Source organism: Mixophyes fleayi, chromosome 6, assembly GCF_038048845.1.
Source record: "Mixophyes fleayi isolate aMixFle1 chromosome 6, aMixFle1.hap1, whole genome shotgun sequence".
NCBI lineage: Eukaryota > Metazoa > Chordata > Amphibia > Anura > Limnodynastidae > Mixophyes > Mixophyes fleayi.
This window is the reverse complement of record NC_134407.1, coordinates 219,117,523-219,142,827: the sequence shown is the minus strand read 5'-3', so window position 1 is coordinate 219,142,827 and position 25,305 is coordinate 219,117,523. Positions and strand designations below refer to the sequence as shown.

The window sequence follows — 25,305 nt, the reverse complement described above, 5'->3', positions numbered from 1 at the left end:
TTGAGCTGACTAATACAACTCTGAATCCAACCTCCCTCTTCTTCCCCCTGAGACTAGTTGAAACCAGTTGTGTGCTGGACATATAGAAATTGTCACACATTGCACCAGCTAACCTGCATTTTGCTCATTGCTCTTACTTGTTTTCCTTGGTTTTTACTCCCTGCATTTACTTGCTGGTTTGCACTGAGCATGTGAACACCTGGGGGTAAATGTATCAAGCTGAGAGTTTTCCGCCGGGTTTGAAAAGTGGAGATGTTGCCTATGGCAACCAGTCAGATTCTAGCTGTCATTTTGTAGAATATACTAAATAAATGATAGCTAGAATCTGATTGGTTTTTCAGACCCGCCGGAAAACTCTCAGGTTGATACATTTACTCCCTGATCTTTTCAAAACTTCCTGCATTCTCTTGATTGGCTAATTGCCTGTCAGCTCTGTGTATTTAAAGAACCTGCTACTCTTTTACGTTGCCAGATCTTCAGGTCTTCATACCTGTTAGAACGCTGTTCTCTCTGGCTTCTGTTTGCATATCGGAATCCTGTCTTACCTGTTCCACAATCAAGACATGTGGTATTATTGCAAGAACCTCGTGCCTCATCATCTGTCCCGGTCTCAGGTTATTCGCTTTCAGGGATCTCAGCGCATCAGTTCTCTGCAGTTCACCACTTCTCAGTTGGTATCCTGTGTTACATGTTCCACAATCAAGACCAGCGGTATTGTTTCAGGAACCTTTCTAAAAGATTTCAATGCTTTGGTTCACTGCCGTTCACCTGAACCTCTGCATTTATTGTCCAGCAGTCCTACTCCGCTCCACGGTTCCATCTCATCCTGCTCTAATACCCCTTAGAGGACCGCGAGCTAAGTCCATATTCCTTCGCGGGGATCCCTGGTGAATACCTCTCCGCACCTCTCTTGGTTATAAGTCTAGCTAGATCAGGGGTTCGAGGTCTACTCCAAACTCAGGCTCCGTGACAGAAATATCGTTGTACTAACAGGGATCATTATACCCCTGTATCTTATCTACAAAACAGGGGGTTTGCATTGTCAATTCTGTTAACCCTTTTGATGACAGTAGACATTCATCCCATCACATAGAGATCTTACTGGTGTTGACATTTCTCATTGGTCCAGCCTGTTTTTACTGTTTTATAATGACTTTAAGATTGGAACATATAAGAGATGTCTCTTTTATTTCTAGGTTGCTTAGGTTATTGTACACACAACATCTGACCATCACACCTAAACAATGTATTCAGTCACTGTGTGTCTTCTACAGATGGATCCAGTAATAGAAATACCCCAGAGAGATGTCCCCGTCCTCTTTATTCACAGGATCGTAAAGAGGAAAATGACAGTATCCCACAGGAGTGTCAGGTAGATGGAATTTAAGGTCTCGCAAAATTACCAAAATAATATCTGTAAAACAGCTGTGTATGTCTAATACACTGATATTATTCTGTTTAATCTCAATTAATGAAATAAGACATTATTAAAGTGTTACTCTATTGATTTTTTTTGTTATTTAGTCGGATGTTCTGACTGATATTAAGGTCGAAAATATAGCGAGAGAAGAAGAGACGTATGTGAGGGGTGATCTGCAGTGTAAGGAGGAGGAAATCCCTACAGATATCAGCACTGGTGAGTAATAAACACCTATTACAGAAAAGAGTGACACATTCTCCTTGTTCAAACACTACCACAATCACTTGTTCTACTCCCATAAAAAAGTATCTGCCCAGTGTGGGAGTCAGGAGTTTTGCGTGGCGCAGTGTAGGTTGGTGTGGTGATGTGGTGTTTCTGATGCCGTTTGGATGTACTAATATTGGAATGTGGTTGGATGCTTTGTACTGTGGTTACTCATCTTCTGACCTATCTCCGTATCCTGCTCTGCTCTTATACTTTTTTTTCACTTTTTGCTGTTGCCCGTCTGTGCCCTGCTCCATTCTCCTACTCGGTCCTAATGCTCTGCTCCGATCTGTGCCTTCATCATTATGTGTTGCTATTTCCTACTGTGCTGTATTACTCTGTCAAGCTGCTCTCCTTCCCTCTCAGTGCTTGTCTACACAGAGGCTTCAGCCTAAATTAGTAGCATTACTCTGGCCACGGGTCTTTGCTGCCTGATGTTGATCAGATGGAGATATAGAGGCTGCTTCACTGTTTTATTTTGCTACTTATATGTCCACTTGGTGAACTTTGAGTAGTCTAGGCCAATGGATAGGATGTGGTGTTTATTTATTCCATGTCTACTCTACCAAAGCTCTAACCTTTCTATGTGGGCAGTGTCTGTATGAGCATTGTGATTGGACAATGTCACTGGCTAATGAGGCTCCCTGTCCTATGATAGAGGCTGGTCCATGTGTGTGCTTGGGAAATATTACAAACCAAACTCTGCGTTTTTGCATTGTCATATGTGACTGTGCAATCTGTATGTCCCTGTGGCTGGGTCTATGCCGGCGTTTCCCAAACTGTGCGCCAGGGAGCCGCGGCGAGGTCACAGGGGTGCCGCGGGCCGGTGGTGATCTGCCTCGGGGAACGCTGAGCGTTCCCCTCTGCCTGCCACCCTCCCCCACGATTGGTCTCCTCGGGCGGCCGGCCGTCAGAGTAAAAAAAAAAAAGAGTACTCCCTGCACGTCGGCCGTGATGACGTCACGCCCTAGTCATCACGCCCGACATTTTCAAAGAGCAGTGCAGCAAGGAGCGAGAACACACAGGCAAAGAACAGAAGAAAACCACAGAACAGAAGAAGACAGAATAGAACTACTGAAGAAAGAAAGGCAAGTAAAAGGTAAGAAGAAAAAAATGGAGTTGAAAGGTGCAGAGCAAAAAAATTGATTCCCCATGGGGCACAGATGGCTACAAAAACGGGCACAGATGGGTACATAAACAGGGGCACAGATGGCTACAAAAAAATGGGCACAGATGGCTACAAAAATGGGCACAGATGGCTACAAAAATGGGCACAGATGGCTACAAAAATGGGCACAGGTGGCTACAAAAAAAGGGGCACAGGTGGCTACAAAAAAAGGGGCACAGGTGGCTACAAAAAAAGGGGCACATATGGCTACAAAAAAAGGGGCACATATGGCTACATAAACTGGGGCACATATGGCTACATAAACTGGGGCACAGATGGCTACAAAAAAAGGGGCACAGATGGCTAAAAAAAAAAGGGGCACAGATGGCTAGAAATAGGGGCACAGATGGCTAGAAATAGGGGCACAGATGGCTACAAAAAAGGGGCACAGATGGCTACAAAAAAAGGGGCACAGATGGCTACAAAAAAAGGGGCACAGATGGCTACAAAAAAAGGGGCACAGATGGCTACAAAAAAAGGGGCACAGATGGCTACAAAAAAAGGGGCACAGATGGCTACAAAAACGGGCACAGAGGTCACAGATGGCTTAAAAAACGGGCACAGATGGCTACAAAAACAGGCACAGAGGTCACAGATGGCTACAAAAACTGGGGCACAGAGGTCACAGATGGCTACAAAAACGGGCACAGAGGTCACAGATGGCTACAAAAACGGGCACAGATGGCTACAAAAACAGGGTCACAGAGGTCACAGATGGCTACAAAAACTGGGGCACAGAGGTCACAGATGGCTACATAAACAGGGGCACAGAGGTCACAGATGGCTACAAAAACAGGGGCACAGAGGTCACTGATGGCTACAAAAACGGGCACAGAGGTCACAGATGGCTACAAAAACGGGCACAGAGGTCACAGATGGCTACAAAAACAAGGGCACAGAGGTCACAGATGGCTACAAAAACAGGGGTACAGAGGTCACAGATTGCTACAAAAACGGGCACAGAGGTCACAGATGGCTACAAAAACAGGGGCACAGAGGTCACAGATGGCTACAAAAACGGGCACAGAGGTCACAGATGGCTACAAAAACAGGGGCACAGAGGTCACAGATGGCTACAAAAACAGGGGCACAGAGGTCACAGATGGCTACAAAAACAGGGGCAAGAGGTCACAGATGGCTACAAAAACAGGGGCACAGAGGTCACATATGGCTACAAAACCAGGGGCACAGAGGTCACAGATGGCTACAAAAACAGGGTCACAGATGGCTACAAAAACAGGGGCACAGAGGTCACATATGGCTACAAAACCAGGGGCACAGAGGTCACAGATGGCTACAAAAACAGGGTCACAGATGGCTACAAAAATGGGCACAGAGGTCACAGATGGCTACAAAACCAGGGGCAAAGAGGTCACAGATGGCTACAAAAACAGGGTCACAGATGGCTACAAAAACGGGCACAGAGGTCACAGATGGCTACAAAACCAGGGGCACAGAGGTCACAGATGGCTACAAAAACAGGGGCACAGAGGTCACAGATGGCTACAAAAACAGGGGCACAGTGTGATGGACATACACTGCATTTATTTAAACATCCTTTTTGTACATGTAAATTTTCTTCCTTTACCAATAACTATTATTACCTATATCTTTTACTTAGTCATATCGTGATGTACATTTATATGTGCATATTTTATATGAAATATTTTATATCTTTTTAAATATGATTCTATATTCTTGTTCCCTCAACATTCCTATATCTTTTTATGGTGCTTTATGAACAACTTGTCACTCCTTTAAGTGAGATGCTTGGCATTGAGATACATTTTAAAAGAAAGGACACTCTTTTTTTGTATTGAGATAAGCGCTCGTTAATGTAGGTATTCATGTAGGTATTCCCAGGCGCTCATTAATTTAGCTGACCAATAACTGTTGCAGATGGAGGAGAGCCATCAGTAGGTGATCTACTTGGTACATATACAGCAATACTGTGGCGACACTATTCTGGGGTGCCACCCTGCACTGTTCCTGCTATTTGTGTGGTGTTGCTTCTGGGAAACATGCAATTTTACTTCTTATATAGAAGCTACACAGGATTTGACTTGAACTAATAATAATTATTTTTAGGTGATTGCTTCAGGACAGAATTATTTTCTTGCACCAAGAATGGAAACATTTTTGAACATTGGAAAGAAGCGTGCTAGTGAAGAAAAGGATGGCGAACCACACACCTGTGGCAATGTCGTGAAGAAAAGGAAACATCGCAGATACAACGATACTTACCTTGCCATGGGATTTACATCTGTCAATGTCAACCAGGAAGAGCGGCCACAGTGTGTATTATGCCTGAAAATATTGTCATCAGAAAGCATGATTCCAAGCAAACTAAAATGCCATTTAGAGACCAATCACCCTGACATGGCTAATAAATCACGCGATTACTTCATCAGAAGGTTAAAAGAATTAAAAGACCAAAAAGGTACATTTTTTAAACAAGCATCAATACCAACAAATGTTTTGCTAGCATCCTACAAGGTGGCATATAGAGTTGCGAAGTGTAAAAAGCCTCACACCATCGCAGAAGAACTGATTTTACCGGCTGCAGTGGATATGGTCACCATTATGGTTGGGGAATCAGCGGGAAAGCTGCTTTCAAAGGTACCTTTATCTAACAATACCATGAGTCGCAGAATCCAACATATGGCTGAGGATCTGAATGACCAGCTGATTGAAAAAATGAAAGGGAAGGAATTTGCACTACAACTAGATGAGGCAACAGACAGTAACAAGGATGCTCATTTGATTTGTTACACACACTTTGTTGATGGTGAGAATCTTGTGGAAGACCATCTCTTTTGTAAAAGTATCACTGCAGGTACAAAGGCACAAGACTTGTTTCAGATCATTGACACTTTTATGAGTGAAAACAACTTAGACTGGACAAAGTGCTTTGGTGTTTGTACTGATGGTGGTCGTTCTATGTCTGGATGTTATGGAGGATTGCAGGCACTCATAAGAAGCAAAGCTCCTGATGCACTGTGGAACCACTGCATTATCCACAGGGAACTGAGTCCTCCACTGAACGCAGTCATGGAAAGCGTGTTGAAAGTGGTGAACTTCATCAAAACTCGGCCACAGAAGGCAATGTGTGAGGATATGGGCTCTGAGCACACGTCTTTGTTATATTACTGTAGCTCGCGATGGCTCTCCCGTGGCAATGTACTTTCCCGTGTTTTTGAATTACGGCAGGAACTTTACTCCTATCTGGAAGAAGAAGTACACGAGTGTGCAAATAATTTCCTGGATACTGACTTTTTATGTAAATTAGCATACCTGTGCGATCTATTTGACAAGCTGAATTCATTGAATCTCTCACTACAGGGAAGTAACACACACATTCTTAAACTTTCTGAGAAGGTATCAGCTTTTAGAAAAAAACTGCTTCTAATGGAAAAGAAAATTAAATGAAGATGGTTACAATGACTGGTTCCCCCAGTTGCATCAGTTTGTTACATCCAATGATGCTTACTTGACACATGACCTTAAATCAGTGTTTGAGCAGCACCTTACAAAGCTCAGTGACTGGTTTGAAAAATATTTTTCAGAACCCATTCAGTACGAATGCCCCATCTGAATTCACTTCTACAGAAGAAGAAAAACTCATTGAGCTCTCCTGTGACAAGTCTTTAAAAGTAAAATTTAGCAGCATGGGACTTAAAGAGTTTTGGATATCCATTAAAGATGAATATCCAATGCTAAGTACTAAAGCACAGCGAATCCTAGTTCCATTTGCAACCACATATCTGTGTGAAGCTGGGTTTTCAGCTGTTGCTGTAATCAAAAGCAAGTACCGTTCAAAAATTTATGTTGAACAGGAAATGAGGGTGGCAGTGTCCAAGCTGATTCCAAGGTTTGAAAAGTTGTGTAGTGCACAACAGGCACACACCTCCCATTAATAAATAATAATAAGTTTTGTATTTTTATAAAAAAATTTAATAACCAACACATTTTTGTACATATTGTTGTTTTATTTTGTTTGAGTGTTAATGAGTGCTGTAAATTGTTCTTTTGCAAAAATGATTTCCGGTTATTGAACACTGGGATGTCACTGGGTGATGGTTGAAGTTTAGTGAGCACTGGATGTTATTTAAAGTATTGTTTGATAAGCTATTGTTTGCAGTTATCTGTAATAAAGGTACAGTTGTAGCCACACCTTTTCTTTGCCTCTGTGATCCTGAACCCCTAGATACCAGGATTTTCTTCTGGGTTCCTACACTAACATCTTGCTATCACATTTGTATATTTTGATTTGTAATGAAGTGTTCTTGTTTGCAGGTATAAATTAAACAATTAAACATCTTGAACTCACTAAAATTTGCTACTCAATGTCTAATTTCCATACATCTATTTTATTCCAGCAGATGGACACAAAAGCCAGAATACCTCAGAGGGATATCTAGTTTTGTCTCCAGGATATAAAACTGAAGATAACAACATCATAAAAGATTTTCCAGGAGGAAAACCCATTACTCCAAATATACAGGAATTACGTAACTGTGCACATATATCATCTGATCCTTCTAATGATGAGGCATGTTTTCTTAATAACTCGGATATTGCTACACCTAGTACAACTCATAGTGGTGATACAATATTTCCATGTTCTGAATGTGGGAAATGTTTCACATATAAATCATTTCTCATTAATCATCAGAGAACTCATACATGTGAGAAACCATTTCCATGTTCTGAGTGTGGGAAATGTTTTGCATATAAATCAAAACTTGTTATACATCAGAGAATTCACACAGGTGAGAAACCATTTTCATGTTTTGAGTGTGGGAAATGTTTTGCATATAAATCAAATCTTGTTATACATCAGAGAATTCACACAGGTGAGAAACCATTTTCATGTCCTGAGTGTGGGAAATGTTTTGCATATAAATCAAATCTTGTTATACATCAGAGAATTCACACAGGTGAGAAACCATTTTCATGTCCTGAGTGTGGGAAATGTTTTGCATATAAATCAAATCTTGTTATACATCAGAGAATTCACACAGGTGAGAAACCATTGTCATGTTCTGAGTGTGGGAAATGCTTTCGAGATAGCTCCGATCTTGTTAAACATCAGAGAACTCACACAGATGAGAAACCATTCCCATGTTCTGAGTGTGGGAAATGTTTTACAGTTAAGTCCAGTCTTGTTAAACATCAGAGAATTCACACAGGTGAAAAGCCATTTTCATGTTCTAATTGTGGGGATTGTTTTACACAGAAAGCAGTTCTGGTTTCACATCAGAAAACTCATACAGGTGAGAAACCATTTCCATGTTCTGAGTGTGGGAAATGTTTTTCATGTAAAACCAATCAAGTTAGACATCAGAGAACCCACACAGGTGAGAAACCATTTCCATGCTCTGAGTGTGGGAAATGTTTTACAGTTATCGCCCATCTTGTTAAACATCAGAGAATTCACACAGGTGAGAAACCATTTCCATGTTCTGAGTGTGGGAAATGTTTTACAGTAAACTCCAGTCTTGTTAAACATCAGAGAATCCACACAGGTGAGAAACCATTTCCATGCTCTGAGTGTGGGAAATGTTTTACAGTTATCACTAATCTTGTTCAACATCAGAGAATTCACACAGGTGAGAAACCATTTTCATGTTCTGAGTGCGGGAAATGTTTTACAGTTAAGTCCAGTCTTGTTAAACATCAGAGAATTCACACAGGTGAGAAAACATTCCCATGTTCTGAGTGTTGAAATAGTTTTACACACAGACACTCTCTCCTAAAACATCAGATAATTGACACATAAGAAAAGTAATTTCCATGAGATGATAGATATGAGGCAGGTTGCAAGAGTACTATAAACATTGCATTACTTACAATTATAAAAGGCACTTCTTTTACAAATAGGCATGTTCCTACATACCCACTCCCTCTTTTCCTTGGAAATTTATACCTTCGCATCATTTCTTCCTTCTGCCTTTCACTTTCCCATCCTTGCACCCCCCCCCCACCTGTTGCTCCCCTTCATCCTGTCCCCTGCCCACTGACTGGTCCTCTTCTAGTTCTGTTTCTCGTCCAATTCCAACCCTCTCCCTGTCATGCACCTTGTTCAATATTATACACACCCTTTCAGTCCAGCGATCTCGTCGACTTTTCTCCTCTTCTCTCTCTTCCTCTATGATGTGGTCTTTGGAATGCCAGGTCAGTCCGTAACAAATTGGGCTGTATCCATGATCTCTTTATCTCTCGAACCTTCAACTTCTCTCCCTCTCCTCCTCCCTTGGTCTCTCTCAATGCACCTCCTCTCCCACCGCAGTCTCCACTCCCTTGATCTGGTCTTTTCACAACTCTGTACTGTCTCTGACATCATCAATTCACCTTTCCCTCTCACCGAACATCATCTCTTTCCTTAGCATCTTTCCACCCCTTTTGCCTTCCCCGTCCTCTAAGGCTAACCTCACAGTCATAACCTTGACACCATTGATCCTACCACGTTCTCCTCTTCCCTGGACTCATTACACTCCCTAATCACCAATCTTTTCTGCCCCGATGAGTCTGTCTCCTATAATCACACCTTTACCACTGCACTTGACTCCCCCTGGTTGTCAATATCAAGCTTCTTTGGTTCCCACCTCAACCATATCACTCCAAAATTACCTGCTGTCTTAAAAAAATACTACTGTACTGCAGAACGGATGAGTCACACACTCATGCTGAGTTCCTTGACTTCAAGTTCATACTCGCCTTAGTTTGACCCTATCACTCACTAAACAATTCTTTTTTTAAGGCTCTCATTTCCTCCCAATCCTCCAACCCCCATCGCCTTTCTGCCATGTTCAACTCCCTCCTGTCCCTTCCCCCTCTTCCACTCCCCTTCTTGCTCTCAGCTGTCTGGTCTGTTACCAACTTCACCTCCAGAATTTAGTAAATACGTCAAAACATCTCCCAGCGGTGCCTTCTTGCCCCACCTGGTCCCCCTTTCATTCTCTTCTGTGGACACTATATCCATCCCCTCCTCCTTTTAGTCACTCCCATTTCTTACCCACCCTCCTTCTATTCCTTTGCTTCGGTATCTGCAGATGAAATATGCACCCTTCTCTCCCCCTCCATCTCCCACAGGACCCCATTCCTCCCATCTTTTCCACTCCCTCTCTCTTGAGGTCTGCTCCCACCTGGCCCACCTCCTCAACCTATTCCTCCTTCTTTAAACATGCTCTCGTTTTCCTTATAGCAAAAGACCATCTCTTGTCCCTACCTCTCTCTCTAATTATTGCCCTATGTTCCTCCTTCCTTTTGTTTCCAAACTTCTCAAATGGGTTGTCTACAACCATCTTGCCTCTTTTCTCTTTTCACACACTCCTTGACCCACTCCAATTCGGTTTTCGACTCCACAGAAACTGCCCTTAGTGTAAGGTCAGTAATGACCTTTTCTTTGCTAAATCTAAAGGACACTTCCTCCTTCATATCCTTCTCAGCCTCTCTGCTGCCTTCGATACCATTGACTATTTCCTCCTTTTGCAAACTTTCAAATCTATAGGCCTCTCCTGGTTTTCCTCTTACCTCATCAACTGCTCCTTTTCCATCTCTACATGACTGCACAACCCCCCCTCTTCCCTTTCCTGTCAAAGTTCCCCAAGGTTCCCTTCTTGGCCCCCTGCTCTTCTCCCACTACACCTCCTCCCTTGATGTCCTCATCCACACCTCCAATACCACCTCTATGCTGATGATACCCAGATTTATCTTTCCACCCCTCTCCTCTCCGCTTTCCTTTTGTCTCATGTCTCCTGCTGTGTCTCGGTCATCTCATCTTGGATCTTGCTTTTTCTTAAATTCAATATTTCCAAAACTGAACAAACTTCTCCCCCGCATTACAGGGCTCATCCACCTTTTTTATTTCTGTTAATAATACTACACTACTTTCTGTCCTTCAAGTCCTTTGTCTTGGGGTTATCCTAGACTCCTCCCTCTCCTTCAAACCTCATATTCTGTCCTTCTCAAATTTCCTGCTACTTCCACCTCCAGAATATATCCAAGATACGACCCTTTCTCACCACGGAAGCCACCACAATTTTTACTCACTTTTGTAATCTCTCGCCTTGACTGCTGTAATCATTTCTCTTGCCTACAGGATGTGAAAGTTATAATATTATGCTTGCTATAGTGTAGCCATTTTTGTATCCAAGTAACCATATTATACTGTATGATGCTTTATAGGATGTTGTTTAAAACTGTGTACATAACAAAAGAAATGTCTGATAGTTTACAAACAGGAAAATATCACAGCTGCAAAAGCTGATCTTATACCGTATACAAAATTGTTCTTCTCGAAAGAACTTCCAGCAAGAAAATGTATTCAAGCTTATATTCAGTGTGACGAAATCATATCCTGTTCTTGATTTTAATATGTTAAAAAGTATTTTAGGTGTGGCATAATTCACTGTATGCCCTTGACTGTCCTGACCTGCTTGTCGGATAAGGGTTGTCTTTTTTGCTGAATAAACCTTCATATCAATTTTGTCCAAGACTATTTCAAGAATATCTTATTAAACACTAACTGTCACCATGCCGCTCTTTAAGTCTATCCTGAATGCTGCTGTCCGCATTATCTTTCTCTCCCGCCACTCTATCTCTATTATTACTATATATTCCCCTCCACCAGTTGCTACGTTGACTCCCTATTGCCTACAGAATTACATTTAAATGCTAAGCTTCAAAGATCTCAATCATCATCATCATCATTTAATCCCCATCTCCTCCCTACTCCTCTAAACTCATCACTACCTACACTCTTTGCCTCAGGTCTTCCAATGACCGCTGCCTCACTACTTCACAGATTTTCTCTTCCCACTCACGCAACCAGGGCTTTGCCCGGGCTGCTCCCCAGCTGTGGAACGATCTCCCACGCCTCCATCAGGTTAGCCTTTGCTCCCAACGACTTCAAGCATCCCCTTAAGACTCATTTCTTTATTCAAGCCTAGATAGTAGGAAGGCTGATATCAGCCTTTCATCCCCACTCCCCCAGTATATACCATTCTCTTCGTGTCTCCCCCTTTCCTTTAAGATGTAAGTGCTCATGAGCAGGACCCTCTCTCCTTGTGTCCTCCTTCTAATATTACATTAGTCTCTGTACCCTAGCCAAGTTTTCTTAAGCTTAGGTCTTCACACTGGTCACGACCATCACTCTCACTCATTATCCTGTAAATTTGATCTGCATTATCATGTTACCTGTATATTTATTAATTCAGTATGTCTGGTATTTTGTTCTTCATGTATCATGTAATGTATTATTGATCACTGCTTTCTGTATATGTCATGTTCGGTGCTGCAGACTTTTTGTGGCGTCTTATAAACAAAAGATAATAATAATACGTTTACAGAATGTATACTGATAAAGAAATAGAATATACAGATATTAAGCATTATTCATTTATTGCAATAGAGCGTGCAATCACCAAAGATAGTACAGCTGAACAGAATGCCACTGGTAGCTCCCACAAAAGACCTTTTGACTGGGGTATCTATAAGAGATGCACCATTTCTGGTCAAGCCTCTTAGTCCTGAGAGGACTGGTAGTGATGTACAAGTTGAAGTCAATGTGTTGGAGAAAGTAGAATAGTGTTGTACAGTCAACAAATCAAGTTTTCTTGAAAACACAAGCAAGGAAATCCAAAATAAAACTTTGCTTGTGCCAAGGTTTGGTAGAACTGAGGGACTTTATAAAGGCTACAAACAGGTGAGATATATTGTTCTGATTGACTTGACCTTCTCAGTGAGGGGCGCATTGCAGAGTAGATCCAGGTGAGACTAGCTAGATTGTTGTACTTAGCAGTGTGCTGTTTACAGGAATTAAAGAGGTGTTGTCATAGTAAATAGTGATCTAGCCGTTGTCATCTGGAGCTAGTATCCTCACACAGACACAGCAGAACAACGAATGTATACCCCTCTATTTATCTTCACTTAGTGACCATATAAACACCAAACATTTCTCTGTGCAACACATCTGAAGGGTGCTGTAGTGCCAAAATATGGAAGCATCTCTTCTTCAGAAGGTGATATTACATAGAAAAAAAGGAGATTCCACCAGTAATGCACACTATTATGGAGATTACATTAACCCTATCACAAGTGCTATTATTAAAGCAGCAAACCTTTAATTGTCTTCTCACATGTTAACCCAGGGGTTTACCACTTTGGAACTAACTGGGGCAGCTATACATTGGGGCATTATTTCCAATAATTTACATAGACCATTAGTCATTTACAGTAATGCGATAAATCTACCCATTTTTCAACAAGCCGAAACTTAGCTCATAACATTCAACCTGGTGACTGGATCCTTGTCAAAGGTACGTCTGAACTTCACCTGTCCACACCATTGGGAAGGTCTCTTCCAAGTGCTACTGATAACCACCAGAACTGTAAGGGTTACAGAAAAGGAATCTTTGTTGAATGCTTTCCATTCCCATCTGACATTTTCCTGCTGAATGGATTCTCCGCACCTGCTACTACTGGACCATGCTGAAAGGCAAATGACTTTAGACTGAGGCAAGATGTCTGTTCTAGAACAGGTTTTATGTTTTCGTTTTTTTCCCCCATGTTTTACACAAATGTCTGTTTGCATGGACTAGGGGTGAGATTAAAGTGAGACATACTGTTCTTGACTATTACAATTCTGTCACTACTGTGCACTCTGTCTCTGCCCCTCTCTCTTTGTGTGTGTGTGTGTGTGTGTGCATGTATATATATATGTATATGTATGTGTATATATGTATATATATATATATATATATATATATATATATATATATATATGTGTATGTATGTATGTGTATGTATGTAATCTCACCATCTGGTGTATTAGACTTGAGCAAGGGATGAAGACAGCCTCAAGTAAGTGAGGGAAGAGCAGAATTTAAGAAGGGAGCATAAAGAGGCTTAAAACAGATCTAGATTAGAAGACCAAAATCTAGCAGTACAATTGCTCTGTGGATCATTCCTGCTATTCATCACACCTGTTCATATGTGTGTATTGGAGTATATCTGTTTATTCTGCTAACGATAATCTGCATATTCCACGAACTGAATCCTCGTTCGCATATTTTGCCTAAATAATGATACTTGTTTTCTATACTTCTGTTGCTGCTTCCTGAATACACTAGGAATCATAACAGTAGATAGTTGAGATAAGGCCTTCCAGTTTCCAGCGGTGAGACTTGCTCAGTGGCTAAAGCGAGCTTCAGGGAAATAAAGTGGTGTCTAAATTGGAGGTAGTGATATAATACCTGGTTGAGAAGCTGTATGTGGTACTGAAGGCAGCAAATGCAGGGGAAGTGTGCATGGGGGCAATATCCCACATAAATAGCAGGTTGTGTCGCGTCCAGTGTCTGAAGAGTCAGGGTTCCTGTCCTGGAGGGAACACATGTGAGTAACAAAGTGGGGCGAGCATCGAGTAGCTGGAGAGTAATTGGTTGGTGTGTGTAGCCACATTCCATATAGAGAGGGAGAAATTGACCGTAGGAATGTGATACTGTAGATTGCCTTAGTTCTCTGGTTTGGGGTTGTCCATAGGAGGGAATATGGTGAGTAAAAGTATAATAAGTCGGATTCTATGTGGGTCCACACTTTTTGATGTGGCGGGGAATGCCAAGCCACACATTGGAAAAGGTGAGTAGCCAGGTAATATTTCCATAGGTGAGGGACTTCCAGGCCTTTCAATGTCTGGTCTTTATCAAGAATTTGCATTTGAATTCTAGGTTTCCGCCCAGCTAAAAACATTTTGTCAATGATTGCTGTAAATTCCTAAGAACTTGGGTGGGGACATGGATGGGAAGAGTCTACGAAATATAGAGCAATCTAGGGAGTACATTAATTTTAACGCTGGCTATGCTCCCAAACCATGAGATAAGGTGTTTGGTCCAGTGAGTTGTTTTTTGTTTTTTTTATAGAGTTTATAATGCAAGTAATGTTAGCTGTATATAATTGGGGATATGTTTTAGTGAGGTATATTCCTAAGTATTTAAGTTTTTGAGGTTGCCATCTGAAGACATAGTTTGCTTTTAGGGACTGTATTAGATGACGGAGCATATTGACATCTAGGACTTTAGATTTTTCTGCATTTATTTTGTAGCTAGATAATTCACTATATGGAGTTCTTGAAATAAGTTGGGCAAGGTGATATGATGTAATGCTATTTTGTGGTCGAGGGTACCTGTGTTGATCCCTGTGATGTCCGGGTTCAGTGTGATGTGAGCTGCCAAGGGCTCCATTATCAGTGCAAAGAGCAGGAGCGATAGGGGGCAGCCTTTGCGAGTCCCATTATAAATCGTGAAGGGGCAGAGGAGAAGTCGTTTGCTAGAACTGTAGCTGTGGGATTGTGGCATAGAGCTACTATGCCTCTACAGAAGGCTCCCTGTATTCCCATGCTTACTAAGGTGCGCTGCATGAAAAGTCAGGCAACTATCAAACACCTTCTTGGTATCTAGCGTGACCACCAGAGCTGGGAGAGTCAATTGGGATGTGAAAAGTATCAGGTTAATAAGTATTCTGGTATTATCTGTGCCCTGTCGATTGGGTACAAATCCCACCTGCCTGGGTGGACCAATGAGGGACGCACTCTACCAAGCCTATTAGCAAGAATTTTTGTAAATAGTTTTAAGTCAGTTTAGCAACGAGATCGGTCTATAACTGCCCTTATCTGTAGGGTCTCTGGCTTAGGAATTACTATTATCTCCACTCTGGTGGTGGCCCCATCGAACTTCTCCCCATGTAGCATAGCATTAAATAAGCCTAAGATCATGGGACCCCTTACATTTTTTTATAATATTGAGCAGGGAACCTGTCGAGACGGGGCTTAGCGTTGCTTGAGCACTTTGATAGCATCAGTTATTTCTTCTGATGTTATGTCTTCATTTAGGTATTTTAGTTGGGCACTAGTGAGTTTTGGGAAATGGCAGGTTTGGAGACATGCGTTAATATCCATTTTATGTTTTATGTTATATCACCTTTGTGTTAAGAAATTAAATCTCAGCTAAGAGCGTCCAATAGAATGCTTAATTAGTTAAAGCAATGCTAATCCTGCCTGCTATCACGCTCTTATTTTTATTTCTGCGTCAAGCAGCCGTCTCATTGTCACTCGGCTGCAGCAAGCATTAATATGTTGCTTAATAGTGGTTTACAGATACATATCTATTATTTCCTAAATGACCATAATATTTAATGTAGCAAAACCTACACTAGAAAGCGTCCAGAGATGCAGCTGACGCTCGTTTCTTAAAACCTCATCAGACCATTGATTTATTTCCTGTATCTATGATGTTTTTTTTACACTTCCCCTAACTTTTCCCATGGGAATTATTTTGACTGACATCTGATTCTACCTATCCAGTGGTATTTAAGGTCATGGTTCTCTAGCTTCGTAAGTATAAAGTTAATGTAACATAATATTAAAAATAAGAATAGTTAAATGATTGTAGAAAATAATTTTTAAATATAGAATAGCATATGAACATAAATAATGATGTGATCTTAGGTATTAAGGTACCTGTGAAAATAATAATACTAAATAGTAAAAATAAGTGATGAATGATAATTAATATGAATATAAATAGACTAAAGTGAAATAAAACTATTGTGACTTAACCTCTGGTGTTAAAATGTCAGTGAAAAAAATATATAACTCGTGTAATAAATATTATTTTGCTTAAGGGTGAAACAAAAATTCCTCCTGCATAGTGAACATATGAACGGCCTATAATTTAAACAAGGATTACGTGATATATATATATATATATATATAATGTGAAAAAAATGTTATGTATAATTATCTGTGAAAATTAGTAACCTAGATTACCCATTGCAATATTTGATATTATATTCTATATTACATTTGTTAATATTTTGCTTATTAACCTAATTCAATATCTTATTAAACCTATTTTCAAACCGAAGGCTACTAGGTCACTTAGATTACTTCCATGTCTTTTCAAAAAGTGTTTGGCCACAGAGGTTAAAGTCTTCCATTTCTTTTAATCATTTTCAGCATTCCTAATATGTTCTAGGATGCGTTTTTTTAGGGGTCTGGAAGTCACGCCTACATAGATTTTATTATGCACACACTGTAGGCAGTATATCACCCCTTTTGTGTCGCTATTAAAGAATCATGAATTTTATGTTCTACAGCATACAGATCTAATATATTTGTCTTATTGATGTATTATTAATGTACCAACAGGCCTTACACTTTCCACAGGGATAGGTGCCTGATTTTTGGGTTGTTTTCTTGTGTTAGTGGTAAAGTCACTCTGTATTAAAAGGTCTTTAATATTTTTCAAACATCTCCAACTGATTTTGGGTCCCAATAGTTGTTTAAGGTCTTCGTCCATTTGTAAGATAGACCAATTGTAGTAGTTTGGTATTTTCCTTTTATTATGAAACAAGATGGAGTCTATCATTGATTTCTATGGGGCATATTCAATTAGCTTTTGGATTCGCGGTAACGCGCGTTGCCGCGAAAAGTGCACGTTCTTGCGGGTATTAAGGTAAAATCCACGTTATTGCGGTACCGTGTATTACGTTTCGCGGCTGTTCCGGCGCGTTACCGCGAATCCAATATGCCCCTATGTGTCTCTTTATGAACATATACTAAGGGCTAGATTTACTAAGCTGTGGGTTTGAAAAAGTGGGGATGTTGCCTATAGCAACCAATCAGATTCTAGTTTTCATTTATTTAGTAGTACATTCTACAAAATGACAGCTAAAGCCTGATTGGTTGCTATAGGCAATATCCCCACTTTTTCAAACCCGCAGCTTAGTAAATCTAGCCCTAAGTCTGTGATGTTTCAGCACATTATTATGGCCATGTTTTCCCTAAACCTAATACAGTGGACTATGTCCTTCAACTCAGCTCAGACAATGGTTATTTACCAAATTAAGGTAATGTTGGTTTTACAACAGAGTATTTGTGTATTCTTAAGTATTTGTTGTAATGTTTGTTGTTAAGCAATATATGGATGTAATTGCTCAGTTTGCAAACTTAGCTGTTTTACTCAGAATGATACTGTCATCAACTGCCCATAATGCATCAGCATTCACTTTAGTGTAAGGAAAAGGATTATATAACATGGCATAGTTCAGACCTTCTTTAGACCTCGCTGGTGAGTCAGGAAGGCTGTGCCAGATCTCCTCCATCAAAGTATTCTAGGATGCATGATTCAACTCGAAGTCTGCTTGTTGAATGTGGGGTCTCCATGCTGTAAATCCGGGGAATTACGTGTGTGTCTGACAAACTATCGAAGCTAAGTATTTTAATTGTCATATTAATTATTAAATCTTTTACATATACATAGTTTGTGAGTGTATCATTCTTTCTTTGTGCTAGTATTTCATGATTGTAATCTTGCAACCTGATACACCCCCAAAATGTTATAGTAGGATTTCTGGTGGTCTCAGGTTTCTCTCAATAATGAAGCATGAGCAGTCTTTGTTCCAATATAGTTGTTTATTAGAAACAGGTTACAGGATAATAACATAACATGTTAATCACTCAAGATTTTTTTAAATCTTTATTTAAAGAGGAAACAACAGGAAAAACACAGTCAACATAGTGAACATAACAGTATTAATATACGAGGTATCTTCTCTGTGTTTTATACATTTATGTTGGTGGGGTGGGGTAGGAGGGGAAAAGAGGGAGGAGGAATGGGGGGTAGAAAGGCACAAATACTATTACCAATATTGCTTATAAGTAGACATGGAACATTGCTAGGAAAAGCTAAACCACACGATTATATTGGGAAAAGAATTAACAGACATACATTACTCGCCAGCAGTCCGCCGTGTCCAACATAGGGGATCCGGAAGCGGCCCCGAAGCTATGTTCCAACTGCGGGAGGGGGAGCCGTACTGGATAGACAGCTGCGGCTTTCTAGTAAGTACCACGGGGCCCACACCTTATCGATATTATATGATTTATCATGAAGGTAACACGTTATGCTTGCGACATGCCATATGTAGGACCGTAATTCCTGCATAGAGGGAGCCTTAGGGTCTTTCCAATGCTTTGCTATTAGGGATTTAGCAGCTGCCAAGATGTGGGAGATAAGCTCATTAGAAGGCGCACTCACATCAGGTATAGGGCGAGAGAGAAGGAATGACCAGGGGTCCTTATTTATCTGTTGTTCTGACATAGAGTTTATAAGCGTAAGCACCATGTTCCAGATAGGAACTATGCGAGGGCAGGTCCACCATATATGTAGCATCATACCTCTCTGGCCACATTCCTGCAGCAGTGTCCGTGGGAAACATTTGAGACAACTTGTCAGAAGTATAGTACCACCTATAGTAAACTTCATAGGCTGTTTCCTTAAATAATGTAGAGATCAAGGTCTTGGCAATCCCCTCCCTGATCTCCTCCCAGCATGAATCATCTGGAGGAGGTCCCAAGTCATTTTCCCATTATCGCTCATGTCGGTCTGGGGTATCAAAGGTATATTCTATGAGTCAATTATAGATCTGGGCGATCATCCCTTTAGTAAGAGGGGAATGTAGACACATATAGTCAAAGGCAGTAAGGGTCCTGAGAACATCCTGGGGGGGAGGGCAAAGACATTGCGAAGTGTTGGACCTGGAAGTACTCAAAAAAGAGCGGGCGAAACAGTTCAAAACTGTGGTGAAGCTCCGACAGAGACCCAAGTTTGATTGACTGCCAGGTCCGAGACCACCCGTATTCCCTCATTTATCCAGTGTTTAAATTGCTGTGTTGAATTGCCAGGAGGGACGTGTGGGTTGCCCCAAAGAGGAGTCAGAGGTGAGATAGAGGAGGACAATTTATATTTGACCCGGTATGAGTCCCAAAGGGACAAACAGAATTTAAGAGATTGAAGAGAGGAGGCTGCTGGTGGTCTGTCTATATTAGCAAGGCCCCAGAGTGATGCCATAGAGGGGACCCCAACAAAGTGGGTCTCCAGGTCCACCCATGTTATGGACTGGTAAGGGGCATAGGTTTCCGCCACCTGGGTCAGATGGGATGCCAAATAATAAAATTTAATGTCTGGAAAGCCTCTGCCTCCCCGAGCCCTGGGCTTTTTGAGCACTGCTACCGAGATTCTAGGGGGCTTGGCACGCCATATAAATTTTAGGAAGGAGGAGTGCAAATCTCTAAATAGGGAGTCAGGAATCCTCACCAGAAGAGTCTGAAAAAGATATAGAAGTTTAGGGATCAAGTTCATCTTGATAGCGATAATCCTCCCCAGCCAAGATATGATATAGCTCTTCCACGTCTCCAGGTCCTGTTTGATTTTAGTCAAAAGGGGGGAAGTTTTCCCGATATAATCTATCATAAGTAGAGGTGATATAAACTCTGAGATACTTGATCTTATTCGCCTGCCAGCGTAGTGCAAAATTGGTCTGTAAACTGGCCCTTAGGGATGGAGGAGCATGGCCTCTGATTTAACAAAATTAATTTTATAGCCTGAAAGGAAGCCATATTCATCCATAGGTTTATATAAGGAGGGTAGAGATTCCTGAGGGTTTGTCAGAGAAAGAAGTATGTCATCCGCAAAGAGAGAAACCTTGAATTCCCGCGGCCCCACTGTCACACCTGAAATCGACTCCGTCTGTCTGATCATCGCCGCCAAGGGTTCTATCACTAGCGTGAATATTAAGGGCGATAGGGGACAGCCCTGTCTGGTCCCATTGAAGAAGGAGAGAGGGTCCGATAAAGAGCCGTTAACCAGGACCCTAGCTAGATTCAGCCGAGAAGCCGTAGGCCTTCAGAGAGCAAGAGTCATAAAATCCCAAGAAATTCGATCAAACACCTTCTCGGCATCCAGAGAAAGCATCATGGCCGGAAGACGTCTTTGATTAATAATTTGAATAAGATCTATTGCATGACGAGTATTATCCCTAGCCTGGCGACTCGGGATGAAGCCCACCTGGTCATAGTGGATTAGATCCGGAAGGACCTCATTCAGGCGGGTGGCCAGGATCTTTGCATATATCTTAATGCCGACATTAAGAAGGGAGATGGGATGGTAGCTTGCACAGTCGCTAGGGTCTTACCCCTCCTTATGTATGACTACAATACGCGCCTCTAACATGGATTTAGGAAAGGGGTCTCCATGCAAGACTGCATTGAACAGGGAGCGGAGGTAGTGAACCAAGGTCTGGGAAAATCTTTTATAGTAGGCTGCGGAGAAACCATCAGGCCCCGGGGCCTTGGAGGTCTTTTGGGCCTTGATAACTGCCAGTATTTCCTCTGATGTAATCTCCTCATTTAATTGTTGATTTAGGCTACTGGAAAGAGTAGGGAGATTCGCTCGCCTCAAAAAAGCTGCTATTGTATCCACAGGGGGAGCGCTCCCAGGATTCAGAGCATCCAAATTATACAATGTAGAATAAAATTTCTGAAACTCGCTCCCTATCTGGTCAGGACTGTAAATGAGTGAGCCAGAAGGACACTTCAGGGCCATAACGTTGTTTTGAGATCTCTGAGCCCTCAGACAAGTGGCTAATATTCAGCTTTATCTCTCTTCTCGTAGAACGTCTGCCTCAGCTGTTTCAGGGCCGAGGCAGTGGACTCAGAAGGAGGTTCAAGTCAGATCTCACCTTTAGAAGTTTGGTCAGTACATCTTCATCTGGGGATAGTTTATGCTGTCTCTCCAGAGTCTGGAGTTGAATAGTTAATGACGCAAGTTTGGAGATAGCCAACTTCTTACGGCGTGAGGCCATCCTAATAAGATGGCCCCGCGCTACTGCCTTATGGGCTTCCCAGAGGGTCATGGGGGAAGTTTTGGGGAGGTCATTAAAGAGAGAATACTCCTCTAGAAGGGTCCGGAGCTCTGATGTAAATGGCTGATCGTGGAGAATGGAGTCATTAATACGCCACGTAGCGGGGCGAGGGCGGGAAACTATGTCTGAAAGATCGGCTGATATAGGAGATTGGTCAGACCAAACCATCGGATGTATATGGGCCACCCTGAGCTTCAATGACAGATCGTGGCTGAGGAAGACCATATCTATGCGCGAGTAAGTTCCATGAACTGAGGAGTAAAATGTATAATCTCGGGATGAGGGTTCTTTAAGTCTCCAGGAATCAAAGAGGAGATGATGGGAAAGAAGGGACACCAAGGCCTTAGATTTACATGACTCCGAGCCACTAGTGGGGGGGAGCAAAGTGGAAGATCTATCTATAGTATCATCTACTACAACATTTAAGTCCCCTGCCATAATCACTTCTCCCTGGCGCACCTAAGAGAGCAAGAAGTCTAGGGCAACAAGAAATGAATGCTGGTTTTGATTCAGACCGTACACGTTAACTAGGGTGCATAAAGTATTATTGAGCTTACCCACTAAGATTAGAAATCGACCGTCAGGGTCAGAATGAGATGTCAAAAGCTTGAATGTCACGTGGGATGCAAAAAGTGTAGCTACCCGCCGTTTTTTCTGTCTGGGGTCACAAGCATGGAAAGCAAAAGGGTACCGTTTAGACTTCAATTCCGGGTGTGAATGACGGGTAAAGTGTGTTTCCTGAAGAAAAACTATATCTGTTGTTTAACAATGTTGTTTAAGTGTGAGATAAAGTGTTGTACGCTTTTGTGGGCTGTTTAAACCTTTAACGTTCAATGAGAAGATCCTAGAAGCCATCGGGAGGTGAAGACAGGGCCGCCTCAGATCCCCCAGCGAGGACCGGTCGCACTACAAAAAAAACAAGGACAGTTCCAAGTTAATACTGTTGTGATAAAGACACAGAGTATGAAGAAGTGCCTGAGGTAAGAAAGGATAGGAAGGAAAAAAGGGGAGTGAGGTAGTGGACAGGGCCAGCGTGCATAGGCACACCTGGACCATGGTGCCGGCCAGCAAAGGTACGGGGCAGTGCCAGTGGCAAGGGAGGGCCGGGCAAGGACAATAAACCCATTTTGGGAACGTGGCCTGGGAGTACCAGCCATGGAATGTGGACACCCACATAACCTCCCGGCCAGGGTCAGAAACGCAATGTAGAAGGCTAGATGGAAAAGGAATGTCGTGAGGGAAGGAAATCAAGCTACTACCCAAAGGCAGAGAATCTGCCAGACAAAGAGAAAGAGATTGAAATGAGGGCAGTAGATGAATAGCATAGTGAAACAATAACAAAACAATACAATAAAGTATTCACACAGAAACTTAGTAAGAAAACAAATTAACCCAACAACTGGAGCCAATGGCACCTAATTCCTCCAAATCTACATGAGAAGGACTGAAAACCGGCGGTCGATCATGTAGAGAGAAGTCATGTGAAACAGGGTGGTTTCCGAGACCAAAAGGAACAAAGAAACACAGTAAGCATATATCAAGGCAGTGGAACAGCAACAGGTGACTTAGCGGTTCTTATCACAGTCGTCCACTCGGTAGTTGGAAGCTTCCGGGAGACAGAGGTGGATCCCAGAGAGTTGGGCAACGATCCCGATGCCACAAGGTGGGAGAGAGAGGTCGGGGCTGGGAGGCCCAAAGTCCCAAGGAGTTGAACCTCTTCGGCCATTGACCGAGCAGAGTGAAGCTTGTTATGATGCCAAACCAAGAGGTGGAATGGAAAGCCCCATCGATAGCGAATGTTATTGTCCCTAAGAATAGATGTCACCGGCTTCAATTCACACCTCTTCAGGAGATTAAGCGGAGCCATGTCCTGGAAAATTTGCAGCGAGGCGTCCTCAGAGGAGATTGAGTCAGTCTTGCGAAATTCCCGCAGGATCACTTCCTTGGTAGTATAATAGTGACACTGAAGGATGACATCTCGAGGTTGGGAGGATTCTTGAGGACGAGGACGAAGGGCTCTGTGGGCCCTGTCCAGAAGAAGTTGATCCTCTGGAGTAGCAGGAGCTAGGCTGACAAAAAGTCTTTTTAGCTATTGATCTAGGAGGGATTGATCCACCTCCTCAGGGATTCCTCTGATACGCAGGTTATTATGCCTGGCCCTGTTCTCTTGATCCTCTTGTTGCTAATGCATATGAAGCATATCTTTTTGCAATCGTTGGATGTCAGTCACCATGTCCCGGTGAGAGGAGGCAGCTTCATCCATTTTAGTTTCCAAATGATCCGTCGTATTCCCGAGTTCTTGGAGCTTTGCCCTTAGTGAGCCAATAGCTTTATGCACTTCTGTTTGGACCGCCTGTACTGATTTCCTTGTCTTCTTAACCTCCCGGAACAAAGATTGTAAGTCCTTGCGGGTCAATGGCGAGGAGTCTGTATCGTCAGAGTCAGAATGAGCTTTGTGATGTGAAGAGGAGGTGCTTGCAGTCTTTGCCTCCGTAAACGCAAACTTCTTGAGGCTCTGAGAGAGATCTGATCCACCCGTCTTCCTGCCCCTCCTCGGCATGGTATACTCGAGGAGTCGGTCACCAATAGATCAAACAGGAAGGGCTGTTGTGAAGGTTTCTGTCTTTAAATTAGAAAAGTAGACATCGCCACAGCTTTCCAAGCGAGAACCCTGGCGCAGTGGCCATGCGGAGCGTTGTAACTTACACCATATCGCGATTTATATTAAAGCAGAACAATGGCCAGCCAGGTAGAAGTCCAGACCTTTCCGTTTGCGAGTATGAGGAGAGGTGTCCAGGGAATGCTGCGACTTGTGTGCTTGGATGAAGCAAGTACCCAGAGACGGGAAAGGGACGCCGTCCTGGAGATATGCACCCTTTTGTGACGGAGATTATAGATAGGCGGTATAAGATGGCCAAATCCAGCGGAATGCTCGAGCCCTCTTTGTGGAGAATCTCCGAGGAAAATGTAGGGTGATAAAAGGGTGCTGATATTATGGCTTCTATTAACCCCTGCAGCTTCACTGCCAGCAAAGATTTTTCAAGGGAAGGGTGCTGGGGGTCCACTTACCTCGGGGGAGGAAGGGTCGGATTGTTGCTGGGCCATCTCGCCACGCACCCACAGGAAGTAGATCGCCGGGAGGACAGCAGTCACCCAACTCTGAGGCTTTTAGACTGGAGGTAGGCCCCAACTCTTCCAGGCCCCGTTGGGTCAGCCCAACACAAATCTGCAGCTCCGGGTGCAGGTTCCTACACTGGAACCGATGTTCTCAGCCACGAGTTGGATTCCAAGAGTGGGGGGCAAGGTGTGCAGCGTGGCAGGCAGATGCGGCCGAGTCCCACACAGGGCAGCCGGGAGGTGTCTGTTGTGGATGGTCTGCGAGGGCTAGTCCACACAGGGGGCAACAGGATAGATTCCCGCAGCGGTATCCTGGAGCCACAGCCGCACCAGACGGGCCCACACCTCTCCCACACGGGTCACGGTGAGGCCGGAGGTCCCTCTGACAGCCACAGAAACACCCCTGCCTCCCACATGTAAAACGGGTGAGCCGGGGTTGGAATTTGGGGCAAAATCTCCTACACTGGAGAGTTTATCCAGGCTCGTTATCCGGAGCTCCTGAAAACGTGCCCGCATAGTATGGTGTCCTGGCCACGCCTCCATCACTTAAGACTTTATACTGTACAACAGCGTT

At 42.7% G+C, this 25,305-nt stretch overlaps 2 protein-coding genes across 3 annotated transcripts in view; one reads left to right on the top strand and one right to left on the bottom strand.

Annotated features, from left to right (window-relative positions):
- LOC142159791 (uncharacterized) overlaps nucleotides 1-25,305 on the bottom strand; it is a 1,176,369-nt gene that overhangs the window by 693,404 nt on the left and 457,660 nt on the right. The gene's annotated exons all lie outside the window — the stretch shown is intronic.
- The window catches only part of LOC142160016 (uncharacterized), an 84,508-nt gene that overhangs the window by 29,708 nt on the left and 29,495 nt on the right, over nucleotides 1-25,305 (top strand). Inside the window, exons 3-4 of the mRNA XM_075214935.1 lie at nucleotides 7,232-8,548; nucleotides 14,154-14,158. Of these exons, the coding sequence (XP_075071036.1) occupies nucleotides 7,232-8,548; nucleotides 14,154-14,158 (1,322 nt within the window). The remainder of the gene's footprint in view (nucleotides 1-7,231; nucleotides 8,549-14,153; nucleotides 14,159-25,305) is intronic.